This window comes from Triplophysa dalaica, chromosome 15 (genome assembly GCF_015846415.1).
Source record: "Triplophysa dalaica isolate WHDGS20190420 chromosome 15, ASM1584641v1, whole genome shotgun sequence".
Lineage (NCBI taxonomy): Eukaryota > Metazoa > Chordata > Actinopteri > Cypriniformes > Nemacheilidae > Triplophysa > Triplophysa dalaica.
Genome location: NC_079556.1, coordinates 15,393,487 through 15,404,290, shown reverse-complemented (window position 1 = coordinate 15,404,290; position 10,804 = coordinate 15,393,487). Strand labels below are relative to the sequence as shown.

The window sequence follows — 10,804 nt, the reverse complement described above, 5'->3', positions numbered from 1 at the left end:
CTCTTAAACAACTTCACTAAGCAGAATGTTTGAGAAAAACAAACATAATATGATCGAACACTTGGAAAAAGTATGAAACTTCACGGTTAATGATAATGCACCACTGCCCCCTGCTATTTCCATGATCAAAAAAGAACTCTACAACATCCAATTAAATTTGTGTTGAGGGTGGGACAAGGAATGGTCTTAGGAGACAAACATAATGAGAGCAAGGACAAGAAATGTAAAACTTTTTAGTTTGCTAAAGATTAGTTTATGAAGCATCAGAAGAGCATACAGAGAAGAAGTGTGTACAGAAGCAGGACCGTAGAACAGAATAGAAAAACATACTTTACACAAACAGATGCACAAATAAGGTTTTATTTGTTACAAAACAAGTTGCACAACATTTAAGCTAGCATTTGCCCAAATAATATTTTTTTAATTGTTTTATGAATTGTGATATTGCAAATCCATTATGCAAAACCTTAGGACCCCCATTACTTTTTTCTTTTGAGGCCAACTGCAATCTAGAAGACTTTCACCCTATGATTTTCTCTGGTGGACTTTGTTAGTTGGAATATGACTGTTTAATAGCCAGAATTTTAATATTAAACTGTTTAATAACTGGTGAGGGTGAGAAGATTAATTGTCTCTAAACCAGTGTATTAAGCAAAACCGTCTTTTTGGCACAGGTGGCTAGAAGATAAACTTCTCTGTAACGCCTGGCAATGTGAGTAGGTAATGAAATGACCTGCTTATTTACCATGCAGATTTATGCACGCTGTAATTAATTTGCCATTATCCTTTGATTGTTGTCCCTGTGTGTTTTGAAGCAGAAATCAGGCTATAATTACTCCCTGTGTTGTGCTCCCTGCTTTGTTTGGTTACAATAAACAAATGCTAATTTTACCATGGGAAACAAGTAATTGTCTCTCTCAATAATTGGGTAAAACAGTGACCAGCTGCTATTTGCTGAGGGGATCAATTCAAACACAATATTTGTCTCTTTCATTCAATTCCACTAACATATACTACTCAAAGATAGGACGTCTAGTCCCAACAGTACTGTTCATTAAATGATCGTGGAAGTGCTTTCTGTATCTTTGTTTAGAAGACAAAACTGTTTTATACTTTTCTCATTCGTTTCTTAGGGCGCTGAGCAAAAGGTGATGTGCCCATAAGTGAGTCTGGTGAATGGGACACATAACTGCCTTCTGAACCACCAGGAGATGGAGGGATGCCTGCCTCACTCATGGTGGACATGGGTCCCTCTTCGAAGACATCAACTCCTAGTACCCCATGACCCGATACCTGGCCCTCCTCACTGTCATGGGGTTCCATCTTCACCTGGGCTAGATGCCATAAGGGAGAGCTGTTACCTGCTGTGCCTGGTGGAAATAATAAAACATCTGTGAGGATAAATAACAAACATGTCCCTTTTTTTGTGTTTGCCACAATCCCAATCAGGTCCGTAGCAAGGGGGATGCGAGGCCATCTGGAGGAGTGAATGGTTTTTGCTTAGGTTTTATTATGATTCTCAAAGAAAACACGCAGAGACTTTGTTGCTATAGCAACGAAAGCAAATTTTACACGCATCTGATGGACAAATAAACCACTCTCTTTGTTGTTAATATTTTAGCCAAACTTTTGCTTCAATTTAACAGCATTAGGTTAAAGAGAGATTCCATTAGGGCTCGACAATATGGCCAACATTTATATTGAAATATATTTCTTCATTTCAGTTAATGCAATATAATTCCGATAACTATATGAACAATATTGTAATAAGCGAAATGTAAGATACAGTATAAGTTGAGAGATCCCTCTGATATGAACAATAAAATGCTAATCAAAATCATTCTAGAAAAAAGAGATTCATAAATGACAGTGAGGTGTTTATGAATGCTAAAAAACGCTCGCTTTTTTGTCACCAAATATATCTGCAGACTCTATGGATGTTCTCCTCGATGGCTTTAAAGCTATCGATGCCATTTATCCAGTTAAGGTCAAGACGATAACTAGCAGGCGTAAAGCACCCTGGAGAAACACACCAGCAGTACAGAGCATGAAAAGAATATGCAGAAAAACTGAGCGTATCTGGCGAAAAAACAAAACTTGAAGTTCACTATAACATCTATAAAGACAGTCTGCATGCCTTCAATGCTGACTTAGGCAAATGTAGACAGAACTTTTTCTGTAACATTATAAAGTGCAACATAAATAACACTTGCACTCTTTTTGCAAATGTAGAGAGACTAACAAATCCCTTGAGTCAAGTTCCCAAGGAAATGCTGTTGATGACATATGCAATGAGTTTCAACTTTTTTCCTTGAGAAGATCATTAATATCAAAATTGAAATCAGCAAAGCTCCATGCGGCAGTCAGGTAAGTCTGTTTGGAAGCAGATCTCCAAAAATAGTCAATAACTCACTGCTCTCAGGAACTATCCCCGGAGTCCCTCAAAACTGCGGTTGTCAAACCTCTACTAAAAAAGAGCAATCTAGACAAAACCTTACTGTTTAACTGCGGACCAATATCAAATTTTTCTTTTATAGCATACCTGCAAACTTGGAAGAGGTGAAAAAGGTGACGTCAGGGTGGGTGGGTTGTTGTCTGTTTTGGGGGGGTTTTGGCCTGCACAAGTTTTTTAAGTGCAAAACATGACACCAATGGAACAACTGCTAAACACATGACAATAATTTTGAACTACAGGAAAATTTTGGATTCTGTTCGAATTTGAGATTTTCATGAAAAATAAATACGTTGCCATCCTCTCACGATCCCGATGCCAAATGTCATAATTGAAGATATAAAATGATCTTCATTTGTTAAAATTTTCTGAGGGGTCAACGCAGTTTTCTCTTTGACAGACACTTTGCAGTCTTCCCTTTCAGCACGGGCGCAAACATGACGTTTAAAACACGATTCTGGTTGGCCCGAGGACCAAAATAGATGACTTGGTTAGATGTTATCTTGATTCTGGTTGGCTTAACGAATCCAAGTGCTGGACAAATATATTTCAGACCCTCGACAGTAGTTTCCTTAAGCCCCCCCTCACAGAAAAAAAAACTTTTCGGATAGTCACGATTCACATAAATGACATATTTTGGATTCATAACGGCGCATTTCGCCGAAAGCAACGTTTGCAGGTATGTTATAGGCAAGATCATTGAAATGGTTGTCTTCATTCAGCTGACCAAATTCTTAAACTCAAATGGCTACATGGACAATTATCAGTCTGGTTTCTGTCAGCATCACAGCACAGATATAGTGCTCATAAAGAGAATAAATGTGTAGGGCTTTCTGGGTTGGTTCTTTCCTGAAGCTCAGTGGTAAGAGCGTGGCATTAACCACGCTGAGAGCGTTGCGTTAACAACGCGCAGTTTGTGGGTTCGATCCCAGGGGATCCCACATACTTGAGTTGAATAAAAACAAAACTGAAGTCATTGTATTTGGTAACAAGGATGAAACTAACAAGGTAAACACGTACCTTGACCTAAGAGGTCTAAAGACACAAAGTAAGGTAAAAAATCTTAACTTAACTCATTTGCATTTTAAAGATACGTCTTATTTCTATTGGTCAATAACTTTGAATTGCTCTTGTGTATGAAATGTGCTTTATAAAGAAACTTGCCTTGCCTTGACTGGATGCCAGCAGTGTGCAAAGCTGCATATGATAAGAAAAATATATTTTGTATAGGCCTATGCCATTACCTTGTGTATCAAATATTAGAATCATGTTAACAATAAAAAAAGAGAATAACCTCTTCAAATGTGCCTCAAACATCATTTCATAACTTCCGAATGTGCTTTAAACCATGGGTTCTCCTGGGGCACAGGCCTCCTATTACTTGACACTTTTTGACATATCCACCTAATTAATAATCCTAATTTATTACCGTTCACTGAATTTGATGTATGACTGTATTTCCAGTTTAACATTATACAAGATTTCCCATACTCTCCTGCAAGTTGATAATAAGAACCATTAAAATTAGGGGCTGTGTCCACCGAGGTGCTTTTACGTGGCTGAAAACGCCAGGAGCTCTGCAGAAAATGCCCACTGCAGGTGCAGCGTCCTGCCCAAAATTGAGCATTTTTTCAACTCTGGGCGCCCGGTCGAACGCCGACGCTGATCGTGGGAAAAACGCATAGCACCAGCGTATACGCCTAATGCCAATGTGTTTTTTCAATGTTTTCAACGGAAACGCCATGCTTTTAAAAAAGCCACAAGCTGACGTTTTTTTCCACGGTCAGCGCTGGTGCTATGCGTTTTTCCCACGATCAGCGCCGGCGTTCGACCGGGCGCCCAGAGTTGAAAAATGCTCAACTTTGGGCAGGACGCTGCACCTGCAGTGGGCATTTTCTGCAGAGCTCCTGCCGTTTTCAGCCACGTAAAAGCACCTCGGTGGATACAGCCCCTTAGTTTTAGTGCCTTTCATACAGTATACTTCAGTTTCTTAGCTATAAAAATACGGCACCGGCTATTTACACTAAGGTTCAATAATGGTAGGTTCTGTTTACACTAAGTGAAAATAGCAGCATTTCTTTTTCAGGGCTCGACTAACAGAACATAGCTGTATTTTTCTTTGGAGTAGTAGAAATAGTATTTAGATGCTTTTTAATTATAAATAGTGGCAGATAATGTTCCTATTTGCACCTCAGTATTGTTGTGCATTAAACATATGCAATAACAACAGAGTGTGAAAAAATTATATTTATAAAAATTATTTAAAAAGATGGCAACTTATTGAGATTCTAAAGCACTAAACTTACCCCTAACCTTACCCTAAACTTTATGAATGAAATTGAATTTTAATTCTTAAATGGACATGTACCTCTGCGAGAGACCTCGCGCTCGCGGGGCAGAACTGGCGACATTTTCCCACTGAATGAAAGCTAAGGTTTATCCAAGAAGTCTCTAGATTTGTCACTATGTGCTTCTTCAGAACAAAAGCCTCAAGAGCTAACCTTGTTCACCAGTTTCTGAATTTGGGCATAGTTGAGATATTTTTTGACACATACCAAAATCATAATCAACACCAACAAAAAAACTGTTGTTTTTTATCTTAAATGTTATGAGGTGACGCGAGCATTATTGTTTGTTTCTGTTCAGTGCGCTCGTTTTTTTGTGTTAAACTATACCTGTCGTCAGTGTTTTTGTTTGGCAATGACAGCAGGTATGTGTTAATATATCAAATTGGAGACTTGTATTGTGGCAATAAACAACACAGCAAGATGATATTTTAAACTTCTTATGTAGCCGAATCTGTGCTGCTGGCTTGTATTGGTAAGTTTTCCATTTGTTTTGCCTTTGTCGGCCAAAAAGGGGTCTATATATTAATACATTTTATTTAAACAACTTTACATGATAAAATAGTCTTCAGAATTGAATGATGTACCTGCTGTATGAGGTGACTGGCCTTCCTCCAGCCCTCCAGTCAATCTTTCGCTGGGAGTACCTAGGACACTGATGGGCAGAGCCTGGTCACCTGACGCCAACTCCGCTTCTGGTTCCTCACTCAGAGGAAATGCAATGTTACTAACTGGCTCCTCTTTAACCTTCAGTAGTTTGGATTCCTCCACAGCCCTTTCAGGATTTACCAGCATCTCATACTCTTCTGAGAGCTCCTTACAGACCTAATGACATTAAGCATATAAGTCTGTGAATTTCAAAACAACAAATGTAGAAATTGCTTGTTATTATTATTTTTCCACATTTAAGAATAACAGTTAATTTATTAAAACTATGGATTACATAAATAAACGGTAACTATGGGATTTATGATGTGACTAAAAAAATCTAAAATAAATCTAAACATTTTAGAATATTTAATATAGGCAGATTTTGCCTAGATATATTGCCTAGATTTTGCTGAAAAGTCAGCTTCTTGCGACAACTACTGGGATGCTGTTAAAACAGTACTGAATATTACTGTGGTGAGGAAGGCGGGACGGGAGCCGCGAGGCGAGGCCGGTCGCGTGAGTGATAGTTGGAATCAGCTGTGCGCATACCGGCCCAGCATATCTCACGGAGGAAATCGGGAGCATAAGAGGATGAGCGACGGGACTGCTGATGAGAGAGGACCGGGCCCGGACATATGTTTCAAGTTTGTACGTATGTTCTTTTGGCCTTTGGCCAATTACTATATGTAAACCTTTAACATCTTAAATCTGCACATTTTATTTTGAAATTAAAGAAATTATTATGTTTGAACAGTAATATTTTTGTCAATAAAACTAATTCAAAGATTTAAGCATATCTTCAGGTCAAAATATTTGTGTATCATGATGAACATTTCAGTTAATTCATCGACCATAAACTTGTAGTCAAACATAGAACTGTATGTCTTAAACCTGGAATAACATTGGAATTGTCTCACCTGCAGCATGTAGCTATGGTAATCTTTTATGCGAACCTGCCAGAAGCGCTGAAGTGCCAAGACACTACCAATGCCCATCTCATGGAAGACTTGTTCAACCACATCAGGGAAATGAGTAGAACCCTGGCAGGCCTCCCTGTCCACAGCCACACGCAGCAGCTTGGTGAGTCGCAGGTAGTGCTCATGGACCAGGTCAGTCAAAGTCTCCAGCACACTCTCATTTGCTAACTCAAACCCAGCATGAGCGAGCACTGTTGCAACCGACTGGTATAATAGCTGACGACAAGATGGCCAGCTCAACTCTGTCACTGGCTCACCTTTACCTCTAAAAATGAAGAAAGCATGTAAATGGACCTGAGGTTTAAACAAATAGTTTATCTTTAAATTTATTTGAATCCAGGTCAGTCAAAGTCTGTAATTATGGATTAATATTCAGTATTTATGGTTTAAAATTCCTTTTTGGGTAAACAATTCCTTTATGTAGTCAGGGTTTTTGCCTATCAATATTAAATATAATGAAGTGTAAATGTGAACTGTTAAAGTGTCTTTAAAAACCCATCTGTTTTAAAGCAACACTTTGCAATTTTGTGACCTGAAAATAGCATCTCTTGAATTATTTCAGTGGCAGAACAAATCTTAACAGGACAAATTCTACTCCCACTGCAACCTGAACAGCCTCATACAACCACATCTGTAAGTCAGTATGCACAGCCCCTGCCTGCATTTCAAATTACTTTTTTGTATTCTCCGGTTTCATCGGCTTAGTAAATAAATTCATGTGTATTGTACTGTCCACAAGGAAGCTTAAACAGCGATATTAACTGACACTGGTAACAGACAATTGAGCTTATCAACTACAACCAAAGTGTTGCTAAATAAGCATTGTTGTACAGTTGCTATTGTTGATTTTTGGCAAGGAAAGTTTTTATAATTCATACATTACAAGCTCCACAAAAGTTAAGGAAAACTTAAAATCATACTTGTTTAACCTCTTTAATCAGAAATTATAGCAAGCACAATAAAGTGTGGTGGCCAATATGGTGGTTTTAAAATAATCAGTTGTGATATCTAAGTGTAAAGGCTAATAAGGACAAACAGATCATTAAAAGATGATCTTTAAATAACTGAAAATTGGCTGATTAAAAAGAATAATAAACAAAGTTCAAAAGTAATCCATGACTGATTATGTGTGCTGTATTGTACTATTTTGTCTAGCTGTCTTTTTGAATACTACATATTTGATGCTAAATGATTGTAAGTAAATTGACTCACTTGTAGAAGTCAGTCTCTGGGTCACTGTGTCGTAACTGAAATGGTTGCCGGGGGGCTTTACTGTCCATAGGCAAAATATCATCTGGTACGGTCGGTGTGGCAGGCCGGGGAGGCAGAGGGTCCCCGTCTTCTGATTTAAAGACACCCTGGGTTTCTGATAAAGTAGATGGGGGTTGCTGGCCCTGCTGAGCTGCAAAAATAAGTCCCCGGAGGTGACGAGCATGTTGGCTCAGCTGCACAGTATGAATGGTAAGGCTGCAGGGCTCAGAGGGGATATCTAGCATGGTGGTGGGACGTGGACGCTGGGCAGATGGCTGATGAAGTGGAGGATCTTGCATCTCCACCTGACGAAATTCACGTTGCAGAAGGTCAAAAGAACTGCGACCTGGAGGCGCTGAAGCTATAGGAAGCTCACCCCAATAACGCATCATCTTCAGCCAGTATTGTAGTTTTTTATGAAACTGATACAGATCCTGATGATGCAAAGAGGGCACTGTTAAGGGATCAGAGAAAATTGACATTTCGATGTAAAACACAGTACTACTGACTTTACCCTGTGACACATGTGGTCAAGAATCTACGTATGTATCTATGTACATTATTTATGACAATTAAGCACAAAAAAATTATATATATTTGAATGATTTTAATCTTTGGTATCGAGTAAGGTGTCCTATCAAAATAAATCACTGATGGAATATAATAAACACAAACATTAAATAAAAGTGAGACAGGAGGACTTTCTTTAGGAAAAAATACCTGTAGGCTACACGTTTATTTGTGAAACTGAACATGTCAGACTTTTCTGGATAGAAACAAGAAATGCATAGAACATTTTAAAGAAGTGAACAGGGAAGGGTTGCAATAGACTTAAATGAGACAATTTTTCTTAAATGAGAAGGTAGAGTCCACACTAGAGGCTTAGTAACTACTAGCTAGTTTGTGTTGAAATGTTGTGAAAATCAAAACGTTTCTGATTTAAACTTATTTTACAAAACATAAAAATACGTTTTTATTAAATAGAATACTACCTAATTATGAATAACATAATAGGCATTACATATTTTAAATTAAACAAGATTGATAAAATGGTAATCAAAAACAATACAGCATAATAAAATCATTATTAATGACATGTTATACGTGATTTCATTTTACTGCCAACGGCCAATAAAATAATTAAGATGATTTTATTTTGACATGCACAACTCAGCCAGATGGATGCACACACGGAGGCGCGCTATTGATTTTGCTATTTTGTTCCTACAGTTACTCCTGACAGGAGGCTTCCGTAAATATTTACATTATACGTAACGTTACGCTTCAACTAAAATGAATGGTTCAACTCAAAAATATTTAAAGTGCTTAAGTTCTAACTTACGTACAGCTGGAGCAACCGGCCCCTGATCTTTAACAAACAACGGTAGAAGATATGTTGAGCCTGAAGTACATTATAATGTAATAGCAAAAAAATATACAAATTCTGTTTAACTTTACATGCTATAAACAAATTAACGTTACCTTAAGGAACGAAGAATAGCAGAATAATGTGTAATTTATTTTTGTTTAGATTGATAAACGACATGTAAACGACGAAGTGTCGCCGGGTGCAACATTAATAAGTGTCCGCGTTAAATGCAATCGTTCCTAGACAGATAGAAAACAAAAACATTTAAAACAAAGTACACTAAAACCACAAAACAATTGTACTTTTAAATTCGAAGTGTTGTGTTATACTGCCACCAACTAAACATGATCACTAATTTCACAAAGTCCAACTAACTTTACTGCGTTTACAGGAACCGACTCTTCAAATTGTAACACTAAACACGTAATGGAGTCCACCATACGGGCAAAAAAGAATCACGTTGAGATGGAGACAGAGAAGAGCTCGGAGCCTGTGAACGGTCAGCACTGTGATATTAAAGGGAGCATCACCAGCGGTGACGTAAACACAGATGATCCTTTTAAGAAACCTGCTATTTTTGCGGCCCCGTCCTTCTCGGTTAAGAAATTAGGTGGGTTAAGCTCGGTGGAGAGACCGGCAGAAGGTCCAAACAGCAGCAAAGATTATAATATTGAACATGGCCAATCACCTTCAGAGCCCAAAGATAGAAAACAAGATCCAAAAAAGTGTCCATCGGACGAGAGAACAGACGGCTCAAAGCTCCGTGTGGATCATCCTAAATCAAAAGACATCAGATCAAAAATCACAGCCAGATTACCCCCGATGGGTAAATTTCCCCCATTGCCGTACACGGAACCTCCATGGGGATCCGTTCCTGACGTCTCGTATTCGTTTGAGCTGCTTAAAAACGGTGCAATTTTGGACACTGTGCCTATGTCTCAGAGAAGTTATTTTGTGGTGGGTAGACTGCCGGTGTGTGATGTGTCACTGGAGCATCCGTCCATTTCCCGCTATCACGCTGTGCTGCAGTTCCGGGGACTAGCAGGACAGTATGGAGAGGTGGGAGAGGAGAGGGGCTTCTTTGTCTATGATTTGGGCAGCACTCATGGGACTTTTGTCAATAAGAGCAAGATACCACCTAAAACATATATAAGGATCCATGTTGGATACGTGCTGAAGTTTGGGGGAAGCACCAGGCTCTTTATCTTACAGGTATGTAAGTAAAAAAGTAATACCATTTATTTATAGCACCTTTCACAGACAAAGAGTCACAAAAAACAAATCAAACATACATGCGTGCAAACTAACATATAATAAGATGTAAAAACAAAACAAAAAGAATACCAAATATAACAAATATATAATAGCAGCCAAACCATACTGTTGGATAAAAGCATGTCCAAAGAGGTGTGTCTGTTGTTCTCTTCTGAAATAATCTACAGAACCCATAGTTAGAGGGAGAGAGATCCAAAGCCTAAAATCGACCGCACAAAATGCATGGTCACGTTTTGTCCAGAGACGTGTAAAAGGAACAGGTAAAAGGTCCAGGTCAGAAGACCTTAAAGACCAACCAGGAACATGTGCATGTATTAAATCCTGGATATAGCAGGGTGCCTGACCAGGCATTACGATTTTAAACCGTAATCTAAGATCAACAGGAAGCCAATGAAGGTCCTTAAGTACATGAGTAATGTGGGACCTCATGCTGGACCTGGTCAAAAGTCATGCAGCTGCATTCTGTACAACTTGTGGAAGATCC

At 38.6% G+C, this 10,804-nt stretch overlaps 2 protein-coding genes across 14 annotated transcripts in view; one reads left to right on the top strand and one right to left on the bottom strand.

Annotated features, from left to right (window-relative positions):
- Positions 1–235: 235 nt before the first annotated feature.
- On the bottom strand, positions 236–9,871 carry supt7l (SPT7 like, STAGA complex subunit gamma). Of its 13 annotated transcripts, none has more exons than XM_056767308.1 (6): positions 9,159–9,407; positions 9,019–9,078; positions 7,638–8,110; positions 6,366–6,690; positions 5,385–5,622; positions 237–1,370 (listed from the first exon to the last, which is right to left on the bottom strand). In XM_056767308.1, the coding sequence occupies exons 3-6, from the start codon at positions 8,066–8,068 to the stop codon at positions 1,108–1,110; spliced, it is 1,257 nt and encodes a 418-aa protein (XP_056623286.1). In that variant the 5' UTR covers positions 8,069–8,110; positions 9,019–9,078; positions 9,159–9,407; the 3' UTR covers positions 237–1,107. The 13 variants fall into 13 exon arrangements, with proteins under 13 accessions (XP_056623281.1, XP_056623286.1, XP_056623291.1 ...); XM_056767313.1 differs by having other exon boundaries at positions 7,638–8,130; positions 9,019–9,045; XM_056767309.1 differs by having other exon boundaries at positions 9,019–9,045.
- slc4a1ap (solute carrier family 4 member 1 adaptor protein) overlaps positions 8,455–10,804 on the top strand; it is a 33,689-nt gene continuing 31,339 nt past the window's right edge. The window contains exons 1-2 of the mRNA XM_056767300.1: positions 8,455–9,095; positions 9,437–10,257. Coding sequence (XP_056623278.1) covers positions 9,472–10,257 — 786 coding nt within the window. The 5' untranslated portion in view covers positions 8,455–9,095; positions 9,437–9,471. The remainder of the gene's footprint in view (positions 9,096–9,436; positions 10,258–10,804) is intronic.